Source organism: Anopheles coluzzii, chromosome 2 (genome assembly GCF_943734685.1).
Source record: "Anopheles coluzzii chromosome 2, AcolN3, whole genome shotgun sequence".
NCBI classification, from domain to species: Eukaryota; Metazoa; Arthropoda; class Insecta; order Diptera; family Culicidae; genus Anopheles; species Anopheles coluzzii.
The window spans coordinates 70413830-70440411 of record NC_064670.1 but is presented as its reverse complement, the minus strand read 5'-3'; the positions used below and the strand labels follow the sequence as shown (position 1 = coordinate 70440411).

Here is a 26582-nt window from a genome sequence, read left to right as displayed (position 1 = left end):
CAAATTAGGCTATACTAATATATTAAAACACGTTTAAATCGCCAAGGTCATACGGCCGACGTCTACCATAGCGAAAACAGTCTACTAAGATGCAGCAGCAAAATCTCGTGTAACGGTAGCACCATGATGTCATGATACTAGAACTCAGTGAGGAAAGGTGAGCTAGAAAAATGATTCAAATTGATTGGAGACGAGATGGGGAAACATATTCATGCAGTTTTTAAGTACTTTGAGTCCGTGTTCTGAGAAATTTTACTTAAAATGTATCACATGGTTCAAGAACAGTCGAGCTGGAGAACATACAGAGCATTGTCATTTGCCCGAAACACCAAACCAGCTGAAACCAAACTAATGAAAATGATTTAGTAGGCTCTAAATATGATATATGTTGCCAATTTGTCAATGGAACTTGGCCACGTAGTTCGTAAATGCAATATTTCTACCAGAGAATAATTGGAACAAGTCTTGTAGGATGAGTGGATCAAAAATACGCCATTTTAATGGTTCAAATGAGTTCTTGCGTTGTGCAAGTAGTCACCAATAGTCATAAATGCAATAAGAAACAAGATCAGGACATTTTTTGATTCCATAACCTTTGTTTTCATACGCATATTACGCCAAAAGTCAGATAGACGAATACTTTTTGCGCACCAATCAAATGACTTTTTTTAGTTTTTTAAATAATTTAGTTGTTATTGCACTATTTTAAAGCTTATTTTTAGCAGTACGTGTGCATTGATAGTCCATTTATCAAACCCCGTGATTACTTTTACCACCCCATGCCTTTTGCGGCCATAATTCGCCTTTTTCTGAAAAATATTCAGCTAGACGAATACTTTTTGGACTGACTGTATTTGCTTGCAATCTTTTGACAGACCCAGAGAAATATCGTTTTTTTTCGTCTTTAAACTTTAGTTTTCGATTGCTTTCAAATCCTAAATGTTCTAATGGTTGTATATTGTGTATTTCTTTCAACAAGAACCCGCGTTTTACGATTTTTTTTTTTGCTAAATTACGATAATTGTATCCTGCTAAGATTCGTGGTATGTGAACTATTGCGAAATTTTGGCGAATCTTTTTTTGACACTTGTTTCTAGTGGAAGGGGAAAGATTCGCGAAGAAAGATATGCCGTGTCTGATGTCTACTGAAATCTCTCAAAGGAAAATTTTCAAGGGACCTTCAGCTCAAAGAGGTATTCATGTTGAGGAAAACTATTGAAGATGTTGCTATGAAGTATCCATGAAACCTCGGGATAAACATGGCTTCCTTTGACCAATATTTTTGTGAACTACCATCCAAAAGATCACCTGAGAGAATTTCGGCTGCCAAATCGCATATGCAGATTGAAGAATATTCGCCTTAGGATCGGGTCTATGAAAATGTTGCGGGAACATTCGTTGCCAAATTGTATGGACGAAATGTCAAACTCGTATCACGCGAACATTTTTGTTGCAAGAGAAACAAATCTTCATGTTTATTTTTTGACATAAACATTTCGGAGTTGTTTGCATACCAAAACGAATAGAAAATATTTTAAACTTAATTTGAAAATGTTGTAGTGAGCAAATAAGTGCACAATTTTTTAAATAAACATAAAAATACAGAAATGTTTCCATTGAACAAAAGTTGCAGCAACATGTTTATAGACCCGGGCCTTATGGAGGTATTCATCTTGAAGAGCCATACAATATATAGAATATGAAGGTACAGTCTGTTCCCGAGTTACACGGTTCTCGACTTACGCGGATTCGGAGATACGCGGTTATCTAAATTTGACAGATCAAATGTCAAATCAGTACAATTTGCTTCAAGTTCGGTATAAATTGCATTTTTGCTAACAAATTGAAACCGCTTAAAAGCCAGAAATATTATAATTTTCTGCACAAATCATATCAAATAAATGATAAAGTGTATAAAAGTACTAAATTAAATAAAAGACTTAGTAATCAATAGTATTTTAGTCAAAAAACGTGTAATTCGACTTTCGCGGATATTCGAGTTACGCGGATTCGTCGGTAACGCAGAAACCGCGTAACTCGGGAACAGACTGTATAGTCTAAATCAGCGGTCGGCCGCAACATTCAATCCAGCCCGCGAAAGGATTTGACTGATTTGGAAAGATGGGAAGAAACGATTCGTACACAAATTACTGAAGATGTTTTAGTATACCATAATACCATCGTACTTTTTCAACTTTTAATTAAACGGTCCATCATTTCATAGTAGTTTAATTAAACGTTGAAAAAGTAGGATGGTTCGAACTCGAGGTCAATATCCCCGTAACTTTTGCATGAAAAAATATGCTATTTTCGACTGGCTGTAGAAAAAAACTAGGAAAGATAATTTCTTTACATTTACATCTGTTCAAAGGGAATTATTTCAGATTACTTGCACAAATATGTTCAAGACTTTGCGAATTGCCTTTCGTCAGTTATTAGGAATTTTCACCATGGTGGACGAAGACATGCATGATTTAAGTTCTACCATCGATTTTCATTAATTCCTCCTAAGTTTTCGCTACAAAATTGTTAGAGTAGAGTTTATGCATCACGTTGGCGTAGAAAAAAATCGATGGGACACAGTTGACGGATGTTGCTGTCGAAATTCACCTGAAATTATTGCATTGAGTTTTTGCGTAATTGTTTGCCACTGCGAAGCCAGTGGATGCGATTTCTAATTCCTGATCTGTTTCTTTATGTTTCCCAGGTATTATTTAACTGTTTGGTGGGTTGCATCGATATCCCGGTCCAACTAACATAGTAATGTAGCCACTTGACCATCTGTCTTCATTTCAGCTTCTTTTGAAACCTCAAAAATGAGCCTGGGTTTTCTTTCGATGCTTTGATTTTTGCCTAATAGTGCCAAGATGTTGGCGACCAAAATGCCAAAACGGGTATATACGACGTCCACAAACTTCCGCACGGTGTCGATTTTGGACGCTACGGGGTGCCATTATTTGATCGCGCACGCTTTTGATTCACTTTTTTGGCCATCATGGTTAGAGTTCGACTGATAGAGGTGTCAAATTTTGTCTGCTAACTAATGGGATACTACTACTCAAAGTGCAATTAACGTTTTCAATGCAATGAGAATCAATGCGACGAAAACGAAGTACCTGCTTGCTGGAGACTCAGACCATCTGAGAAGCAGTGTATTAGTTGACGGCGACAGTCTAGAGGTGGTAAAGGAGTTTAGCTATCTCGGGACGGTCCTTACTTCGGACAACGACATCAGGAGCGAAATCCGGAGACACATTGTGCAGGGGAATCGTGCAAATTGTGGGCTTCATCGACTGCTGAGATCCAGAAGACTTCGAGCCCACACGAAATGTGAGATATATCGCACATTGATTCGCCCTGTGGTCCTCTACGGACACGAATCCTGGACCATCCGAGCGGAGGATGCAAACGCTATGGGCGTGTTTGAGCGACGCATCCTCCGGATCATCTTTGGCGGTGTGTTCGAGCATGGAGCGTGGAAGAGAAGGATGGACTTGTTGAGCTGTACGGTGAACCGAGAATCCTGACGGTGGCGAAGGCTGGTAGGATACGATGGCTGGGGCATGTCATGAGAATGCCGGACTCATGCCCCACCAAGAAGGTGTTCGACAGCGATACCCAGTTCGGCATAAGGCACAGGGGAGCACAGCGAACTCGATGGCTGGACCAGGTGAAGCGAGACCTGTCGGAAATCTGATGTCTGCATGGATGGGAGACTGCAGCCAGGGACCGAGCATCCTGGAGAATTGTTGTTGACCGGGCCATGTCACATCGACGTGCCCTATCATGAGCAGGCGGGTTAAGATAAACCCATAAAAAATCGACAATTGTTGTCCATTTTCTAATGTTACTGTTATGTAATATTAACATTATTTTAACACCACAATGAGACTATCGAAACGAAGGTCGCATACAAAATTTTATGATTTATATTTTTGCATATTAAAAAAAAAATTATGTAGGTATTATCAATTTTGAACCATATTTGCATGACACAATTCTAGGAAAACAGCAATAATTCCAATCGCATTTCTTGATATCATCAACTAATTATTGTTTTTCTAAAATTATATAATGTAATAATTAAATCACAATAATAGAAAAACCGCATTCTCCTGGCCCTCGGCTTTGGATCATTTACTAAATTTGGCCATTTGCCTCAAAAGTTTGCCGCCCGCTGGTGTAAATGTTCAGCTTACAGCAAAAAATCATTTTGAAGAAACTTCATCTTCAAGAGATTTCACTGTAGTTTGAATTTCAATTGACATTCATGTTACGTATCCAGAACAGTCTCATACTTTTGCCCAAAGACTATATAATACAGAGATCGATGCATAGCTCATAGATTTTGGTCCACCATTTTCAAAGCTCGTTTTTGATAATTAGATGAAAAAGTTTTCACCAACGATTTCATACAACCAAACACTGTTTAGGGCTAATTGTGCATTTTTTGCACAAAATCTAGTGTAACTATACATTTCCTTCTCAGGCACTTGACATGGAGAACTTATTCAGTAATTCATCACTTAAAAACGACCACAATCAGGAATCTGGCCTCTTAGCTTTTGTCCTCTTGAGCTGCAGATGATTTCGTCCTAATTTTGGGCACTGATCTTGTTATATCGATAATTGCATTATAATTCTATCTTTTTTTATATCCGTCAACCTTTTTAAGTACAAAATTATGAACAAACGTTGTAAAACTGACCGAAATGCATTCAGACCACTGCATGCACAACAATTAATACATTAATGCAAACTTTTACACGCTTTTTGATCATATGTTCTGGTTGACTCGTTCTTTGTATTATATATACTTTGGAAAATAGGACCAAACTGCCGAAAATGGGAACAAAAACAGTGGCGGCATTTTCACGTATATCTAAAAAAATACATTTAAGTAGTCAAATAAAAAAATAGTACAGCTTAAAACGATATTTTATCGTTCAAAATAACGTCACTTTCATGAAAAGTGATAAAAACTGCTCGTACGTTATTTTTTTTTGTGAAACTACGGCACTATCCTGCTCAATACTGGTACATTTACCCTATATAGCATTTTTTCAAAGCTACCTTTTTCAACAACAGCGGGTAATGGTATGAGTTGGTGTTAGGATATACAATTGTTTAATACTTTGATGGTACCGCTGCATATAATTTAAATACTTATATAATTTGTACGGTCTGTAAAGCAATATTTGTTTAACCAGCCTTGTCCTTTTTGCATCACTTATGTTGTAAATGTCTTTATTAATTGATTTAATGATCTATTCAATTTGAAAAAGGGTAAATGTACCAGTATTGGGCAGGTTAGTGCAGCAGTTTCACTAAAACAGCTCGCACACTTACAATGTTTATTATTTTTCTTGAAAGTGGCATTATTATGATAAACGATAAACGATAAACTATCGTATTATATTGTGCTATTTTTATTTGTCCTTTCAAATACATTTTCTAGCGATATTTATGAAAATGCATACACTGTTTTTGTTCCTATTTTCGGCAGGCTGTGCTCCAATTTTCGGCAACGCGAATACGGGTCGATAAATGTTTTAATTAATGCCAATAGGCTGACAAAAATGTTAAAAACAATTTTACACTCTCACTTTCCTAAGATTAGTGTTGAAAAGTACCTAAATTATTAATTTTATGTTGCCCATTTTGGACATTTTGCTGGCAATTTTTACAGTCACTTTGATGTGAGTTACAAACAAAGTAGGCATTGGAAAAATGAGACTGTTTGACTGAGACTGTTAGAGTACGGCATATTCAACGAAATCAAAAGTGTGTTATCGTTTCAAGCAAAGTGTATGAAGACCAGGTGGTCTCAAAGACTGTTTTTATGATCAAATTTGAACGTCACTTTTTGACAGCATGGGTGAAAACTTTTTCCCAAACAAGCTTTCTGGCGACTTGCCGAATACACAATCAATCGTAGAATCTTAGTTATTTGCACTGAAATACCTTAAAAACACACAAAAAATTTCTTATTGTAAGCTAAACCAAATCTGAACTAAATAAAATCTATTTTTGGATCAAAATAATGCCGTCGATGAGGACACCAATGTGTACTATGTGTTGCTAAGAACAAAGCGATCGGTTCCTAAGGAAATTCATTTCACCCATTCTGTCAAAAGGAGCTTTTTGATTCCGAAATTAGTTGTCAATTTGTATGGGACGAGACCACCTGAAATTCATACACTTTGGTTTCAAGTTTCGGCAGGAGCCAACAGCATTGATGTGTCAAAAATCAACATTTACCGAGTACCAATTTTCGGCAGCATTTAAAGTGAATAATTACTTGATTTTAGTGATTTTAAAATTCCAAGCGAATAGTATAAAATCAGCAACCATAGAATCTTTCATAAAAACCACACTTTATTGTTTAAGTACTCTGGTTTGCTTAATAATGAAACCTGCCGAATTATGGACTGACAACAAATCTGCCGAAAAATGTTGAACTCAGCACATTTTGTTTGATATTTTGAAAAATATGCTAGGAAATGATGTGAAACTTCGTATATGAATAACAAATGAGTATATCTCTACTTAAAAAATATGTGTTGAGACAATTTTCAACGCGTTTTTGCGTAATTACACGCTTTTAGTTACCCTGCCGAAAACAGGTACACTGCCGAATATTGGTACAGTTTCTCTGACTCTCTTGTTTTAATATGTTAGTAGAGCCTAATTCGATAAAAAAAATTGATGCTACTTAGCAGATTTGGCCACTTTCTGCGTGTGGGATTATTCAAACAAAGCATTTTTGTAACAACTCACACACTTAAGCCATGACATGGCCTGCTACAATGAAATAAAGCATGATCCATCAACTAAATGTGATCCATATATTTTCGTTATCTTATTGGCCATCGTAAAATGCACTGATTTGTTATTTTTTGGACGTTCAACCGCTTCTTTCGTTATATAAACTGTAAATTATGACTGCTTACATGATTTTTTGACACACAATAAGTGTCAAAAAAATGCCAACCGCTGATCAAATGAAGGAATGAGGCCTCCTACATGTTTTGTAACCTTGAAAAAAGGGTAGGATAGGTTATGCACGGCAATGAGATATGATTTTCGCCATCATGCTCCATTCCTTTAACTCCCCCGCTTTTAGTGCCTCATTGACCACTCGAAAAGCAATTCAAACAACAGAATTGCATCAATTTAGAAGAAAGGCTCTAGGCAGATTGATAATAATTAATTTAATTCATGTCTACGTAACGTTTGGCCAGCGTAAATGAGTAAAAAGCTAAATAGACGAATACTTTTTGCACATCCTTCAAACGAATTTTTTTAGTTTTTTTATGTGTGCCTATATCGGCCATAATTCGCATTTTTCTACAAAATGTTCAGCAAAACAAATAGTTTTTGGACTGTCTGTATCTCAGTTATATGCCAGTTGTGAATCGGTTATCAAGTTTTTTTTTGTATGACATTATTTACCTGTATGAGGGCAACAATTTCCGGATAGGAGTTGATGTAATATGATTTATTTTTAAAGTATTCTTGTTCTTTCTTCATTAGTGGCATTTTCTTAGGCATACAAACTTTCAACTCTTGAAAGTCGTCATAAACTTTTTGGACTCGTTTTGATTGTGTATCTTTTTTGTATTTAGTCTTGAGTAAGAGTATGACATTTAACTATTCAACATGCAGAGCTAATGACCGCTGATAAACTAGAACACCTTTCTTTCAGATCTTCTTGTCTGTACTTTCCGCATTAGGTTTGTGCGGTGACATCACTAACAAAAACAATACAACATCAAGTCAAATGATAAAACGATTGTCTCTGATGGAAGAATAATGCTTTTATGAGTTACATAGCATGTTTCATTCATGATCTTTTTACGAGCGCTTCCACCGTGATGGCATTGTCATACGGGTTGCAGCAAGATATCGTGCATGATGTACTCAAACAGATGAAAACATGGTCGAATCTTGGGAGAAACACTTTTTGTCGGCGTTACCGTCATTTGTAATTAATAATATATTTGTCCTCAACATAAAAAGTTTCACAAGGAAGCTGCACAATGTTAGGATGCTCAATCGTTACCTTTCGACCATGGAAAAACAACAGTTGTACAGAGTCAAATATTTTTGGAACATCTTAAGCGCCAACCTAGGCAACATTTTTGCCAATTTCAAAAAGTGGCTGTGCGCCATCTAAACCTGTCTCCAACTTTTACATAGGGTGTTCAACATAAGTATTGGGCTTAAGTCTAAGGCAGTTTGTACAAAGTCAGCAGGATCGGTTACGAAAACACAATGTACACAAAAGAGAAAAACACTTCAATTGCTAAATATAAATACTAACTTCTTGTTGTAATAATTTAGAAACAGAATTCCACAATGTAAAAATAATTTTCTTGTTAGTTGAAAATAAAATACACAATATCGATTCAAAATCAGTGTTATAACAGAAAAACTCGCTTCCAGGGGGTATTCTCGAAGCAAAAGTATAATGATTTGGAGCTTCTGGGAGGAATTTGTTCACTCAAAGCACGTACACGAAGGGCCAAAATTTGAGACGACACGTACTCAGTTGCGGAAGACATACTGGTAATGCGGAGGCTCCCATAAAGGCTGCTGCGCCAGATACGAAGCCATTGGTATATGCCAAACGTTATATTCAACGAACGGATATATTTCCAGCCGTGGGTGAGTTGTTTTGGGAAGCGTGATGGTATTAGTGGTACGTAACTGTGATGTTAATATTTCGCTATTCGGCAAGCGTGTATGCAGTAGTCGAAGTGCTTCAGGTTTCTATACACGATTTCTAGCGCACAGATAATGAATTCAAGTCACACGATCCTGACAGAACAATAAGACATAATCAAGTTTGGCTAGCGGTATTGGTCAGTGGTGCGTTGGAGGTGAAAAGTGGCCCCGATCTGGCGACAATCAATGAAATCACGCATAGGTCGATGCCGTTAATAGAAAGGCGCGACGGAAGGTTATTTTCGAATAATAGGATTATATACAAATATTACTAACATTTGTGGAATCTTTAAACATGTTGATACTTTTACTTTGCAAAATACAAAATAATAATCCAAGAACAACAAAATCTTGCACTTTACTGATACTGATTACAGTGATGGGACTAATCCATCATAATATACCTTGGAATAATTCAAAGAAAACAAAAAAACGTGGAACTATTCAATATTGTACATAACTTTTTGAGTCATGTTATTCGTTTGGATGCGAAAGAATATAATTCTCTCTCTCTCTAAACCACATAATTATCAATGATTACACAAGCAACGTGGTGTTTTGTAAACACTGAAATAAAAAAATGTAGGGTACACATATGTTCCTTAAAAATGTTGTACATATTATTCCTCTGAGGTAGTGCATAAGATGAAATCGTTTTATTATTATTCTTTTTTATTGTAGCATCTGTCATTGATCAAAAAGAATATTTTTCGTTGGACGTGAAGAAGGTTAGATATAGGCAACATAAAATAATACACCTTCACGTAATCAACGTGCCTTGCTACGAAATCCGCAGAGATAGCTATAATAAAAGCAGAAAATCACGCAGAAACTATCAATCAAATCTACCGGAATCGAATCAATAATTATGAAAATTGTTGGATTGCCATGGATTGTCGTAATTTGGTCGTGGCTATAACTGTTTAATGCAAAAAAAACATGAGGTACTATATATTTTACTCTGGATTGTTATAACAAACTTTTAAACCTGCACAAAAGAGTCTTTTTTGCAATAAAGATATGAAAATTATTTCTTAAAGTTATATGTAGTCTTACAACCGTGTCGCTCCCGTATTTATCAACTCACAGGACCTAACAACATGTTCGTCATGGGTTCAAGGCTCGTATTGAACGTAGACATATGTCTAAATTTCATACTATCAATAAGTTACAGATAGAAAATCCTATAAGGGATTAACTGTACTCCCCAAGCCAATATCCTTTAAGATACTAAAAAGAATGAAAATATGAAAGCTATTTTGAAAGTTTACCAGCTGTTCGACTATGAAGTAGTTTCATTTCAGAATAAATTCAGAGGAATTCAATATGGAGAGCTTAGCTAGCAATTCGTAATTCAACATTTAGTACTCATGCTGCTTTTTGCACCAAACAAACGTGTAATTTGAGCAATTCAATTTTGTTTTTTCTTTTGTCCTTGCTGTTCTTTGCGCAGCATTACTGTCCGGAATGACTGGTCAAAAACGTGCCGCCATAATTTTGCTCGTGTACGTGATTGGCGTAAGCAAAATTTGCTATGTAAAGGTTTGCTAAATTGCCAATATTTCATTGTTATTCATCTAAATGCGTTAGCTTTTATAGTGCTACTATACCTAAAAGTAACAAAATAAATTATAAAAGTTTTGGAAATAATCGAACTTTTCGTGAATTATTTAAAACCACTAATTTTGAATTAATCAAATAAGATATTGTTAAAATCGTTTTCCTCTTGTATCATGCAGCTATGGGTTGTTAAATGTTATAACATCTATGTTATATATTAGATATATGTTAAAGAGGTATAATTATCTCAAAAACTCAATGTGTTTTCATTGAAATGTTTAGTAAATACCATTTTATATTCCGTAATTTACTTTAAAAAAAAGAAAAAAAATATATTTAGCTGCGAAATAATGTTATGTTGCGTAAATGTTTCAAGTGTGAAAGTGAATGTGAATTTGAAAATCACATTTTTTAAGATAAAGTTTGAAAAGTTTAGAATGGGAGAAAAAAACTTATGTATTTTTAATAACACAAGCAAATGTTTAAAATCATTAGAACGTAGTTAAAATAATTAAGATGGATTTCTCGGTACAATAAGTACTTTAAATCCGAAATACTAATCATTTTACGACACAGCCACTATTTTTGTGGCCGTTTAAATGCAAATAATTGCAAATAACTCAATACTTTGCAAAATGCTTATTTTTACATTCACATTACATTACAATTACATTTACATTTTTACATTTTTTATGGGCACGGCTTCATGACACAGTTATCAACTCACATCACTTAGAATATGCTCGACATGGAATCAAGCCTTGTATGGACCTAGCCCACCATACGTATTACTGGCTATCCTGCAATGGATAGCCTAAAAGTCACAAACCAAGTTTACAATTACTTGATATAGCAAACTATTTTTTTTACTTTAGCCAAATGATAACGAAACAAGAGAAGTGGCTACTCATTAAGGTTCACAATGAAGTAATACCTATATAATGCTAGGAAATAAGAACCAGCAAAAAAAATAAATTTGAACCTTGAGGAAAAATACTCTGGGAATGAAATCAGGATTAGGCTATAAAGTATAATTGAAGTTAGAATAAAGAATGGAAAGAATACTAGTTAGTCACATGGGCAAGAGCTAGGTAAATTATCTTCGATAAAATTTTCGTTTGGAATTGAGTGTTATGAAATTTGTGGAATCGTATTCAAAATTTCGACCAGTATCCAAAACAGAAACTAGATGGCATGTCTAGCTTAACAGTGAAAAGTAAGGTGTGAGTAAATGTTTTCCACAACAACCCAAGTAGTCTTGTCTGTATTCTTCTCCTTATTTGTCACAAGAGCAGTAGTTAGTGTATACGACTGCCTTAGCTGAAGCCTCAGCTAGTAGAATAGTCAGCCCTGCATATACAAGTTTCGGTACATGTGACTCCATAACTCTATAAAAGATATACGCCTTGACTACTGTAACACGAAACTTACCCATAGAATTGGACCATATGAACTAGGCAAAAATTAATACTAATAGTTTTATTATGTTTCCATTTAAATCCATTCCAGTTCCGTGTTGAGCATTATGAATGAACAGAGAACAAATGTTTAAGATGTTTCAGTGCTGGGCAGGGCCTTTCAATTAGTTAGGTATATAATATCCCTTTCTAAAGGTTCTGTCTAAGAAACTGGAATGGATTACTACCTCTATTAAGGAACTAGAAACTCCCACTAGGGTTATTCCTACACCTTTCATAGTCGGCATGAACCATTTACCAACGTTTTCATAGACAACATATGCATATGAGATAAGCTACCCTGCAGCAACGACCGTACTAGAGACAAATCTTTTCCATTATGATTTTTGGTTCCATTAATTTAGGATGGCTTCGGAGTGAGGATTGTCACAAAATGTGGTTTGCGACGGTAATTAAAACACTAATCTTATCTTGTAGATATTCGCTGTTTAATACGAAACGACCAGTACAAACACATATTTTTCATACACTCTGAGATATCACAGAATAAGTCCTTATCATACAGTAAATTTGGCCTGATTCTTCTTCATTTTATTAGCATACCCTTTAACGAGAACCTTACCGGTTTTTAGGTATTGTTTAAATTAAGGATTCCACACATCCCACACTGAAAAGGACAATCGTCGGCTTCGTGCAACTTGAAATGGGTACGCAATTCCTTCTCTTCCTGGAACGATTTGCTACAGATAACGCATTTGTACCGACATCGTCCCTTTTCGTGCACGTTATCCTCGCAGCTGTGCAGCTCGTTTCGATGGGCCAGTAAAGTATCGTCGCGTTCGAAGACGCTGTTACAAATGTCGCAAGTCAGATTTTTTGAAGCTCTATCTACCTCACCCTCTTGTGCTAGTTTACGAGCACAACCTTGAGATTTGTAATGGAAGGTGAGGTGACTTAGTTTGCTGAACTGTTTCCCGCATCCCATACACTGGTGTTGAGCTTCATCCCGGTGGATTAGGGTGTGCCGCTGGAAGGAGTTTTTGTAAGCAAACGTACGACCGCACTGGGCACAGCAGTATTTTTTCTCCTTGGTGTGCGTCATTAGATGATCTTGGTAGTGGGATTTGAAGCGAAAGGTCTTTGAACAGGTCGTGCAATGATATGCGTGATTTCCTGTATGCAATTTTTGGTGTGCTTTCAGGTTACATGATTGGGTGAATGATTTTCCACACTCATCACACTTGAATGGCCGCAGTCCAATGTGTACTTTTTCGTGTTTTTTGAAGGCAAACTTCGATTTAAATGCTTTTTTGCAAACTGAGCACTCATAGTCACGCTGCTCCTTATGTAATTCCCGGTGGACAGTTAGAGCGCTGCCCTGTACAAATGTCTTGCCGCAAATGTCACATCGAAATGGACGTTCACCCGTATGGATACGAAGATGCTGCCGAAGATTCGACCGTAGTTTGAACGTTTTTTCACATATGGCACATTTGTTACAGTTTTCTCCCGGATGCTCAATTACATGATGCTCCCGAAGGTGTTTTTTCATCATGAACACTTGTTGGCAGATTTCACATTTGTAGTTTTTTAATTTATCCTTACTTTGCTTACGTTGATAGCCTTTCGCTGCTGGATTCTTCACAGAGTTGTTGGCTGTCAGCGAGTTGGATTTGGCACTCGCTTGATCATCACTTGATTCTTCAGTGTTACTCAAGCCTATTCCTTCATCAAAGCTTGACGACGATACTTCCAAAATTATTTCATTGCTTATTGGAACGTAGTTTAGTGGATTTGTATCACTATCTAAAGCCGCATGACCTTCGTCTTCCAGAAAACCACAGCTGCGCCTCAAGCTCTGTTAGAAAACGTGTGTTATAAACAAATAAGTATTCATTGGATTTAGTTGTTTGTTACTGTAACATGAATATCGCCTTTTGAGGGACTTACTTACCGATTTTTCCTCCGAAGCCAGCAAAATCAGATCGTCCTTCATGATGTGTTGATTAAGCTTTTCAGCGTTTTCCATCGTTGTTTCACAGTTCATGTTTGAATTTGATTTCATCGCATTCATACTAATGGTTTCGATTTTGGATTCATTGATTGGAACAGTAACATACTCCAAAGAGGAAAATTGTACATCAGGTGTATATTCGACCGTATGTGGTATGTAAACAATGACAATTCTAAAGGAGAAAAAAATGCCATATTTATAACATAATTAATCACAGAATCCAAAAAGAATTGCCGCATGTGAAAATATTAATATAAACACATTCTTAAATACTTTAATTTGTGTCTTTCGCACTAAAATACTAAAATGCATGTAAACTACTACAATCTACAACAAAGTTTCTGGGTGTCGAATCTATTCTAAATATCCCCAATGAAAATAAAATCTGTTCGTCCTGTCATGGGATACGCTACGTCTATCCAGTAGTCCGACAAGCCACCCTTGGAGCTCAGAATAAGTTTCAACACGACTGTAAATACACTGCGTCCAATCTTCGAGCCAATTCAAAAATATATCTTTCCTGATTGCAACCGAAAAACATTTCTCATTCTCTTCAATAGATCAACTATCAACAACGTGTGAGTGTGGATTTGTGTCGATTTGTTCTAGTAATAAAATAATCTGAATTGAACCAATCGCACCATACCTCGCTTCACCGACCAAGCAACACGTTACTCGTACATCATGCATATGTCACATATTGCATATTTCGCCGCTTATCCCAATTTTGGATAATTAACTATCGTGAAACCGAATCTTCCGTTTCTGGTTGACTTTTTTGTGATTGGGGGTGGTAATAGTTCGCACATTTATTTCGCTCATTCGTTCCGCATGGTTCTGGGAAGCATTTTTCATCTTAGCGCAGAAATGATTTATGATCACCAAGAGTGCCGTTTATACGTTCTTTTGCGAATGAGACATAATTTACTGCTGTCAATATGGCATTATACGTAAGACATCGGACTTTCTAGTGGCCGTAAAGTTCTACTGCTAGCCGAATCTTCGAAAGAACTGAAGAAAAATGCGTTCTTTTTGCTGGACGCTAGGGATTGGGTTGCTCACTGTTGCTCGAGGCACAGTTCAATAGTTACCAGTTACCATACCGAGGCATGAGGAGGGTTGTCGCACTACGGTATAATTTGTTTTATCCAAACATTCGCCGACAAATACCAACACGCTGTTACTGCAAGATGCAGAGTTAGGGCGAACAAAAAGGTTACAAAAAAAGGTCAAAACAAATTGTCTTTTTAACGCACATAAGCTTCCCTTTTATTCTTCTTCGTAGCGCGCTGAGCATCTTGCAAGTGTTGATTCGTGTCTTACTTGCTACCACTGCCATTTCGCGATTAATTAATCGACCTTAGAATGAATTACAGGAATAAGAATTCTGGGGTTGGTAGGGAATAAACTAATAGGTAAAAAATGCAAAGAAAAATAAAACAAAACGAATCGACCGCGGCAAACGTTAAAAATTTACGCATTTTCATTAAAACATAGCTTGTGCGGCGTGAGGCTGTAAAAATGTAAATTAGATTACATCGCAGCTCAAGAACCAGATTCCACACGAAAACAAATGCCCTTCTCGAAGCTCACGTTTTGAATGGGGTATTACATAGGAATGGCAATAGCAGTACAGGAATTGTAGGGAATCTAATTCCCTTTACTCTTCAAAGAGCAGTAGTCTAATAACAGGTCTAAACCGATCTGAAGAATAGAAAAAAAGGTTAGCAGTTCGTACATGTATTTGCAGTCTACTGCACAGTGGAATGTAGGCAATGCATTCAAATCGACATTAATACTTTTGTGTAAATGACCTTTTCTGATTCCTTTCGATTCATTTCGTTCCTCTTAACCAAAAGTCACGTGATCAATATCAACTTGATTACTTCTAGGCTCATTGAAGGAAATCAATAGACTTCATTCGCGTATTAGGCTCTGATGGAGCAGTTGGTACAACTATGTTGCTCATGCGATAAAGCTAAGGCTTCGAATTTTGGCACCCCACTTCAACGGTCTATTTTACATTTATTGTTTCACCATCCTTCCGTGCATGACAGGAATTCTACTCTTTCTACTGTCACTGTTTGATATGTTCTTACTGCCATAGGGCTTCCCTAAAAGGTCCCGTAGCAAGGACAACATATGCAAAATAAACGAATATTAACTTGGGATTACAATAATTTTCTTCAATTGTGAAAAATACCAACCTAGCACAAGGATTTCCTTTTTACAACTTGAAACACTTGTTAACAATGTTCTGTAAAACGACCAGGCCGTTAACAAATTCAGCTTATCGCACGCAGTAAATAGGCAACATTTCTTGCAAAATAGGGTGCAACATCAGCTTTTAGATCATTTTTCTTTTGAAAGTATTTTTGTCATCTTTTTTTTGCTCTGGAAAGATGCTTCTTTTATTGCAAGAACGACAATCACTTCGCACCAACTGGTAATGCTATGCTCGTTTTTTTCCTAAGCAATAGCTTCCTGCTCTACAAAAAATAACGATCGAAAAGAGTGAAACAATTTATGTACGAAATTGTTCACAGATGCTTGCTGTACGCAGGAGCCGCTATGTGTATTTTTTGCTGATTGCCTGAGCACTGCTTGTCTAATGGGGGTGCCTTTTTCAAGCGGACAAACTTGTTTTATTCCATGTTTAAACAACGCTATCTCGAGGGTCGAACATCTTCCTCATACGTGTAATCGATTTAGAGCGACTGATTTGAATGTGACTAATGGGGCTGCATCAATTGTGCATCATTGGCTTCCCAGTAGCTGTCTCCGATTGGGTTGACTTAACAAAAATCAAATTTATGGATGTTTAGGAGACATGTGCAAAACAATAACGTTTGCATAGGAACGCATTTGAATGTAAGCTTATAACGGCAGTTTGCATTCGAGAATAATGTTGTTATCCTTGCACAACTTTCTTCCACGTTTGGTGGTATGATTGTATTTGAAGAAATTAACATATTTTGGCTTTTCTTTCACGCTCTTTTTGCTACTGGTACACTTAACGGGCTAGACGTTTGAAAAGGGATATCTGATTTGAATGTTTAATATCTAGCAAAGAGGTTTTTTTTTAATTGCTTACATAAATGAGTTCAAGGAAATATTTTAACAGGTTATGATGTTTAACTAAATAAAACGATGTATTTTTCCTTTCATTGTTAAGTGGATGCATAATTCACCTAGATTCACTAGGTTCATAAAAATGAAGAACAAGGAATTAGTGGCCAGTTTAGGATAACAGGGGCAATACACTTTAACAAAAGTTAAGGGTTCCTGTAACTCCTGAGCGAGGAGAGCCAAGAGAGAGAGAGAGAATTTAGAATATCTGCACCCATACTTGGTGATCCGCAAAACTTCATTCTTCTACCTGGCAGGGGCAAGGCGGTTTGTGGTTTGAGCTCCGTTCGTTCACAAGGCAACTCACGGGACTATTCTACGCACTGCATTATATGCTGAACTGGTCATCAAGATTCCGTACTAATCGTTAGTTTCAACTTTTTAGAATAGCACAATTTTAAAATAGTTCTCTTTCTCTACAAAAGTCTGGGAAGACTATAAAGGTTATTACGAGCAGTAAGAAGCAGGCCATAAAATCAGGTAAGGATAATTGCGAGAATATGTAAGAAAAAATACTCATTAGGAACAGTAATTAATTCTAACCCAAGATTTAATCAAATGGCGATCCAATCACCACAACCAATGTCATTCGTAATGAAGAAGTAATTCAAACGAATTACAATATTGGTCACCAACATAAATAGCGAACTCATACAATTCTCTCATTAATTCTGGTGCATGAGAAAATCCTAGTGAAGATTTAAGCAACAAATGGAAAAGCGTGCCTACTTACACTCCTAGTGACTGGTGCAGTTTACGGCGCTACATGTTTAACAATGAAGGGTGACTCCATTAGATGAAAACGCCCCACATCATCACCAAAATGCTTGTATTGCAGACGGTATTTATTCCAGAGCCCCTGTACATATCCTAACCTGTTAGCAGTGTGTTTCGGCTATTGGCGTAAAATGACTCACACTACGCTCATAACGTAATTACGGGAGTGGTATTACACAAATTGAGCATTTATGAAAATGAGCTTCACTTTTGGTTTTCTCTACGCTTCATTTTTTCGAGGGAGACGAGTGCATGGTAGATGAAACGGAATGTTTGTACGGAGAAGCTGTGCGGGAGCTGAACCATGAATCGATTGTGTTTACGACGGAATGTCAAAGATTTCGTTAATGTTCGTGGTAAACCGTTGATGGGGAAAAAGTTTAGCGTTCCTTCGACAGTGCACGTGCTCGCTTATTGTAATAGAGCAACGTAAGGGGACAATGTGGTGGTAGATTTTGACAGGACGTAATATACCAATGTTCTAATCATAGCAGTATTGCCAATTGTAGCATTGAAGTGACTAAATAAGACGTCACCTACTAGCAATCAACGATCTATTATTGAATAGAACAGAGAGCCAATATTACATCTCTGAAATAACCCTGTTCTGTTCCAATGTGTCACCCGCAGCATAATAGACGATCCGAATCGTACTGAAAAATCAAACATAATTCTAAGAGAAACGTCCAACAAATACAAATCTGCAAATGTTTCATGGTTGGTTTATTTGACAAATCGTCTGTTTCTGCTCTTACTTTGCAAATAGTGGCAACCCTTGTACATTTTTATAGTATACGCTCGAAAGTTTTAACTAGATGTATTCAGAATGATAAGATAAACAGAAAAATGTACGTTTTGGAGAGTTACGTTGCGATATTGGTAAAAAAAAAGTTTTCACTACCATGCCAAATATAGCAAGGATAGTGAAGTAAAACACAAATGGTAAGAAAATCACCGATTCTTCTTCACATTAAAAACCCGGAACACCGGGCTGAACTGCATCTAAAAACTTTCATTCGACACATTATGTATTGTACTCGGTTTTAAATTCCTGCCTGCTGTAGTTTTTTGCCAATTGCAGCTCCGCTTCTGCATGATGAGGCATTTCGTAGGTCGACTGTCTGAAGCGGGCTCTTTTTGTATGTTCTCAATCAACAATCTGCGCAAAACCTGTTGTCGCTTGTCAGGACAAGCTGCATACATTCGTAGCAGTCTCGAAAATTGGTCTTTTTATTTATTTATTTTGTTGTTGTTGTCGGGAGCGTTGATTGCAAGTACTGAGAAAATCTGAACAATTTTCGGTTCAAATTTCGTTTGATATTTCCCGATGTTTAAAAGCTCATTTTGACAAGTTAGACAAGAAAATTTGTTTCCGCATTGGATGTATTCGTGTAAAAATTGTTAGAGAACTTATTAAATAAAGTTATGGAATAGTTATGCAACAGTGCGCATAGTCATACTAATTTTTCAAATAATCATTGTGCCCTAAACTGATTTAAGATAATACGCGTAATGTACGATACGTGGTTCCATTACATGCACAGGCTTATAAAAGCGACCAGCACGATCCAGCAAGAACAGTAAGGACGATCACCAAAGTACAAAAATGTAAAGGAAAACCAGAAATACTTTTCAATAGTGAGATGAAAACTTATCAACATATGTGTTTGTTCTGAGTGACTTACGAATTCATTTTGAATATTTTTGTATCTCTTTTATTCCAATTCCTTTGGTTTGCTCAGAATGGATTGTGTTAATTCACTGCACTTTCCACTGCTATGATATTGATAGTTGTCAGGTTTCCAACACGATCTTAATCCTATCTACCATAAATATTCATTTCACTTGTTCGCCGATGATAAACCATTTGTTGTAGTTTTAATTTTAATAATAATTAGAATTGTGAAATTATATTTTCAACACTTTTTGAGGGATTTATATTTTCTACACAAGACAGTATAAGCAATATCAAATCAAATACACGCACTTGTAATGGTTAAAACGACTATGACTCAAATCCGACAAAACTGTACGTACGGCTCGCAAGACGAACACGTCTGCTGGCAACAGCGACTAGTGACAGACTGGTCTTCATTGTTTATGCAGCACATGCCGCCACCGTACAATACCCGATACTGCTTTGCCATTGCATCCCGCTGCAAGCTGCGTGAAGAAGGAAGCATAAGGACGTGCAAGCACGTTTTGGAAGTGAGACAACGACGATCAACATCAGAACTTCTCTTGCCGGTGGAATAAGCGAGAAAAGAAATATTGGGAGGAACGTCTAGAGGGAGGCGATAGGGCGCATGTGCGGTGTTTTTTGCTTTCGGCTGCATCCACTACAAATACGGCACCGACAGCGGAACAGGTAGAATGTTAAATACATATTTTTTATCCGAACAGAAATTCCTTCACTGCATAAGAAATCATTTTAAAATGTGTGCAGACGGCACTTGGGTATTAACAGACAGAACGCATTGATGGTTTACTTGTTTATAGTTTTTACTTTTTTTAAGACAGAGCTAACGCGCTGTAAAACTATATTTGAGTAATACAAAAAGGATGAAATTGGTATAATATATTTTATCATTCAAAACTATGTATAATCCCAAGTCAAAACGCTGCACTTTATAAAACATTTAGAGTGTTGAGGTCAAAATACATTCGGCTGAAAGAGGGGTTCTTTGAATCAAACGCAAGTGTACGCACTAGAATTTCAGTAGCTGTGTTCATGCTTGCGAAATGGTATTAACCAATCAGAGCGAAGCTGCTGAAGGGAAGTGTGATTTCGTTGCAGCCAATCAGGGTGGATTGTTGTGAAGAAACGAAATAGAGAAATTTTTAAACCTTTTTGATAATTTTATATCAATACTGAAGAGAGCGTTTTTTTCAATTCGGTTTATTGCTTTACGTTATACCAATGTTTTTCTAAAATTCAAATTGTTGTTCTTTTACAATTGTTAACACCAATTAAAGAAGGATTGTCCTTGGTGGTTTTAATGAATATTGAACATACAATGCTTTATTTCATAATGTTTTTATAATTTTTTTGTCATAAAGAACGGTTACCGCTGTGTTGCTTTTAATATGGTTAAGACCCTCATAATATTTTTGATTTACATAATCTGGAGCTGTAACTTAATTGTTCATGAAGTTGTCGCTGAATTATGTTTTTATGTTAAGTAATCGTATGTATAATGAAATAAAAAATAGATATTTTTTTAAAACATATACTTTATATACATATACATATAGATACTTCATATTCATACATTTATATATTTCAACAAAATCAACTAGTACGGAATGCGCCGAGGTCGTTAGGTCATAAAAAATGTCAAACAGCTTTGTTTTTGGGATTTTTGAAAAGAAACAAGATGTTTCAAACTTTAAAAATAATTTTAACTTATCCGATTTACTTCGCATCCAAGTTTTTCTTTAATCATTTTCACTGTTTTCGAATAATTTTGTTCCGATACTAACATCTATTTCTAGATGCCATTCGATTGTTAAAATAATGTAATTGTTTAAGAGTGCAGATATGGTACGAAATTTTACGCATGTATTCGTTTAGAATACAATAATAAGGGTGCAATCGTACACTAGCACGACTCAACAAGCTTCGTTGATTCATGCCATGTATGGGCAGTTTCCAGTAGCAATCGCCTAATATCTGAGCTGCATACTACATAATCGTATCCCTCACATTATGTCCTGATAAGTGTAACGTCATTTCGTTTAGTCGTTCGCAGTCTCCAATCACTTACTCGTACGTCCTAAATTCTGTGCAAGTCAATCGTGTTTATGTCGTAAAAGACCTCGGTGTCTGGCTTGACAGAGGCCTCACCTTCAGCCACCACATTGACTCAGTTGAAATCAGGCGCGGAAAAAATTGGGTCTCCTAAAGAAAATTGCGTGCGATTTCTCCGACCCAATGTGCCTGAAGACTCTGTTCTGCTCTCTGGTCAGATCGATTTTGGAGTACTGCTCAATAGTCTGGTCCCCTACAACTCGAACCCATGTGGAACGTATCGAGCGGGTGCAGCGATCGTTCACCAGGTTTGCTATATGTAAAATCCTGGGTGGATTGTCCTCCCCCATACCTCCTTACGAGGGCAGGTGTCGGCAGCTTGGCCTGGAACTATTGGAAAACCGCCGTTCCCATGCCCAATCCACCTTTATTGCCGCATTACTCCTTGGTAATATTGATTCTCCTTCCCTTCTTTCTTCTATCCCTTTCTACGCCCCTAACCGTGTTCTTCGAAACCGCCCTCCCCTAGTGATCCCTTCCCGCCGAACTGCAGTGGGCAGTAATGACCCCCTTCTTCGTGCAATTCGTCGATTTAACTGTGTATATTATATGTTTGATTTCAACCTTCCCTTATCCTCTTTCTGATCCCGCATCAGAACCCTCCATAATCCCGTGCTGCCTTAATTTTAATTTTTAATTTTTAAATTCTAATTTTCTAAATTTTTTTTTCTCGAATTTTTGATAATTTGTGTTAATTTTTGTTAGGTTAGGAACATAGGTAATAAGTATTATTTAAGTATTTGTGTAACCAAAAGGTAGACAAATAAATATGAATATATGAATATATGAAATATAATATGTTTCGAAAACATGTATGGGCCAGCATAACTGCGTAGGTCCTCACGCCCAAAAGGGACAATTTTAAACTATCTTAGGCTAGTGCACTGTGTTGTTTATTTAATCATGTAAAATATGTCTTATGCATAGTGCAAACAGCAAGACACTATGCGTCTAAGTCACTGGCAGCTAGAAGTCCTATTGTCGCTTATAGGAACGAATGATTTGCATTGATATTCTACATACCATATGTTCATGAACCCGCGCGTATTGATAGTGTCGATAGTACAGTATCCAGTATTGATATATTTACTTTAAAAAATACAGGAGCTAGCGGTCGGTTTCAATGTTGTTTTTCCCTAACTCAAGCCGTCCACTCACTTATCTCACTTTTTTGTGTTTTCGTACGATTTTTGTTTTTACAAGAAAACTCAAATTCTCTACTTGGTTGAGTTAAAATATTAAGTGTTCCAACACAAATAAATGATTGAGCCGTTATGATTTTACAGGAAAAATATATCTTTAGCATTCAATAATAAAACTCACGCTTTCCACATAGCCGTAAAGTCAGTCCTTACTATGTGGGCACGTTGTACCATACCTTTTTACCCGTTTGGTTTTTTGACCGAGCTTTTACATTTTTCAATGTTACCCGTGTAAATATTTGATTTTTTCGTTTGTATGGAATTTTCAAATAATTTTTGTCATTTAAACAAAAAATCTTTGTCGAAATTTTACATAAAACGTATTTTTTTTATATTCTAACACGCAGTTTAGGGTCATACATGCAAATACATACACATCTCTTTACCTACCTTCTTAATACATTTTTTTCTATTTCTAACGATACTATGATTCAATCCCTTTATCTTTCCATTGAAGATGTCGTGCAATCAGATGTTCCATAATTAACGATTTCGAAATCGTGAAAATCGAAATTACGCTTGCGAGTACGATCAATGTAGCCCGGCCTTTACGGTTATAGATAATGGTTTAACAAAATTATCTTTTTCTGAAGATATGCGGACCATTCCAGGCTTGAACCCATGACTGGCATTTCATTGAGTCTTACGAGTTGAGGACGTTACCACGGTAATTATGTCATAGATACCAATTGCATCCAATAACCAAAAACTGATATCAGCTTTTTTATTTAATAATTTTGTAGTATTTAATTTTTTTAGACTCCCTTGACTACCACCGCTAAAGGAACACGATACGGCAACTATAGGAACCATACCTCCAATACAGGTACAATGAACCATTAAGGAAAATCTATGTTTGGTATATATATGGTTGTGTTCTGAAATTCGTTATATTCCAAAACAATATATTTTGCATTATTGACTCGTTGAACACATTAAAATATATTTGTGCAACAGCAAATTAAACCATTATTGATACATTTGCCCTATATGGTTTATATTTCAAACGAAACTTTAACAACTAATCTACCATTATATATACATGTGGACTTCTTGTTTTAAAAACTAATACGTCCTCAGAATTGGACCCTATCATGGAGTAAACCTCCAATTTCGTCTTGGTTGGATTGATCATCATTTAATTTCTTGCTGGCTCATGTTTCAGTACGTGTGCACCCCACTAGAGTTGGAAGCACGGAATCGGACCTACCCAATTCCGATTCCTTGTTCGAAATCAATTCCGGGGCCGATTCCGGAGCTGAAATCAATTTTCAAGAGTCTTCGTCGGAATCATTTCCGACTAGCTTCGAAGTTTTCTGGAATTGATTCCGGAATCAGACAAGGAAGTTACAGTGAAGGGTCCTATATTTGGGCTAATCGGGACTCGACCTTGCCCGGATTCTCGAGTAACACGGATAATGAGTCAAAGAAAATATGTTATCACAAATTCCAGATTTTTTTTTAAATTTTTCACTATGTTTTGGTAAGCCAGTTTCGATGAACTTCATGTTCTTTCAATGAAAATTTAAGAAATGTGCCATGAATTGTAGCGTTTTTTGTCATAATAATGTGCTCTGATAGTCGTTTTTTTTTCAAATATCCTCCCCAGCAAGCAATGTCACCTTTGTATTGAACTTTCATTTCTCGCACGGATAAACGGACAGCCCGATAAAAGGTAACCAGATAAACCGCGTTCTACTGTATCAGTTTCACAGATCACCATAGCCGGGTGTACCGTCTATACCAGTGGTCTGCAAAATGTACGATAGTGTAAATGCGAGCATAAGGCTTAATTATTTTTATCACAATGTTGAATGTTATTCTATTGAATTTTCAAAACGCATGCACTCATCTTGCGATTTTTGTCGATGTATTAAAAGAACCGTAGCGTTCGGTTCTTGTGGATCAATTATTTACGTTTTAACGAGTACTGAATGAATCGTGCGGTTTTGGTCCATCTGGCATACATTGATCGTCATTAATAAGTAGTTTTTCATCGTTTTTTGACGTAAAAATGACCGAAATGCATGCAGAACATGTACAGTGTAACTCCTCATAACGGATACCTCTTATAACGAATTTTTCGCATAACGAGCTCATCTAGTTGTTTTACAAATGCCCTTCTTAACTAGTAAAATCTCGCATAACGAGCAATTCCATTTTTGTTCCAGATAAGAAATCGTGATCATTTCGAGAGTTTTATTACTAAGAATTTTAACTATCAAGCTATTTCCATAAGAGGCTGGTATAAATGGAGGAAAAGTGTAAGAGAGGTGACACATTAACACCCACTGCCAGTCCAAAACTCGCTAAGTCATAGAAAACTCGAAAAAAGCCGGGGCGGGCCGTAGGTCCACGTCCAGATAACTCTTTTCAGATCAGATAGCGGAGCTGAGAGTTTTGATGCGCTTATGGACAGGTGGAGTAGTGTCTTTAGTTTCTTTGCTCCGTTTTCTTTCCTTCGTATTTGACAATATTGGAGGTTCTCTTCGGCTTCGGCCATGGAAGTGGCCAGGACGTGGTTTTAGTGTGTAGTGTACCTCCCTAAGAAGCATGTGTTTCACAATTGTGAGGTGTATTGATAGGAGTGTTATTGCACACATTCTTGATCTACATGCGCATGAAGGCGATAATTTTGAAACTAAGAATTTATCAATGGATTACTGTTGTCACTTGGAGGTGTTCCATATGTTTGTGATGTTCATAATCCTTATATACCTGCACTTTTCTTGACCATACAATTATTTCATGAATTATTTCACTTTTCATACATTTTTTTTTATAAAGAAGAGCCTCTCGCATAACGAATTTGTCGCATAAAAAGTAAGTCATTGGAAGGGATTAAACTCGTTATGAGGAGTTCCACTGTATATCTACCTTTGTTAAACTTTTCTCGATTGATTTAAGTGAAAAACATGTAAAAATAAAATATTTTGTGAAGTGGTACTGTTTTTTACCAACAACGGTTCGTATTGACAGATGAGTTGTGGCGAAGTGAGAGAGAGGGACAGGTAGCGCAGGCCATACAAAAATGGGCGAAATCGCGAGAGCACGAAAGGTTCATCCCAAAGAAGCTTCACGTACAACGGATGAACTTGCGCATGCTAAGTGTAATGACCGCAATCGGGTGTTGCGCGAGCCTTCCAAAAGGGCACGAAGAAAAAATTCAGAACAAAATCTACAAACGCGAAAGAAGATTTAAGTACAGCATTTTTTTTAATATACGAATGTTTTGAACTCTCATTAAGAAAACTGTAGTTGCATCAATTTGGTACACGAAAGAAAGGGCCTTGTTGCGAGACGCAACATGCAGTGGCGGATTTAGGGTGTTAGGGGCCCTAAGCGTTAAAAGGAGTGGAGGCACTCCGATTGGAGTCGAGGGTGGGGGGGGGGGGGGGTGTAAATATTGTTGTATTTTGAATCAAACACTTTAATGGTTTGCTGGCATGGGGGGGGGGGGGGAGAGGTGCTCAGGATCCCTCTACTGGGCCCCTATAGTTTATGAGTCCCTTCATCCATGGGGCCCCTATCTAGCACAGAAGCTCTTGCTGAGACTACTGTACACGCTGTTCTATATGCTGGAATTACCATACACGGGGCCCCTACATTGACGGGGCCCCCGCGTCCGCTCAGTCCGCGTACCGTTAAATCCGCCACTGTATACGTGCAGTAGGATAAATCAAGTTAACGAAGTATCAAACGAAACTATATATGCTTTACTAAAAAAAAATAAATAAAAACAATTTAAAAACGTGTTTTTAATGCACTAAAATGAAAATCAAAATTTGCCTTAAAAACGTGTTTTTTAATTGTTTTTTTTTTTTTATTCTCATATCACGTTACCCCGTGGAAGGAAATAAAAAATGCCCACTGTACAGTGAAAATAAAATCGTGAAAGTGAAAAAATAAATCGATATATGCGGCAGGTCTCCGATTTTTTA

The 26582-nt window shown here is 36.8% G+C and overlaps 1 protein-coding gene across 2 annotated transcripts; it reads right to left on the bottom strand.

Moving 5' to 3' along the window:
* Window positions 1-7584: 7584 nt before the first annotated feature.
* On the bottom strand, window positions 7585-19751 carry LOC120951832 (zinc finger protein 251-like). 2 transcript variants are annotated; one of them, XM_049606286.1, is made up of 3 exons: window positions 19616-19750; window positions 13663-13894; window positions 7585-13566 (listed from the first exon to the last, which is right to left on the bottom strand). In XM_049606286.1, the coding sequence occupies exons 2-3, from the start codon at window positions 13780-13782 to the stop codon at window positions 12337-12339; spliced, it is 1350 nt and encodes a 449-aa protein (XP_049462243.1). In that variant the 5' UTR covers window positions 13783-13894; window positions 19616-19750; the 3' UTR covers window positions 7585-12336. The 2 variants fall into 2 exon arrangements, with proteins under 2 accessions (XP_049462243.1, XP_040226724.2); XM_040370790.2 differs by having other exon boundaries at window positions 7586-13566; window positions 19314-19751.
* Between the last annotated feature and the right edge of the window lie 6831 nt (window positions 19752-26582).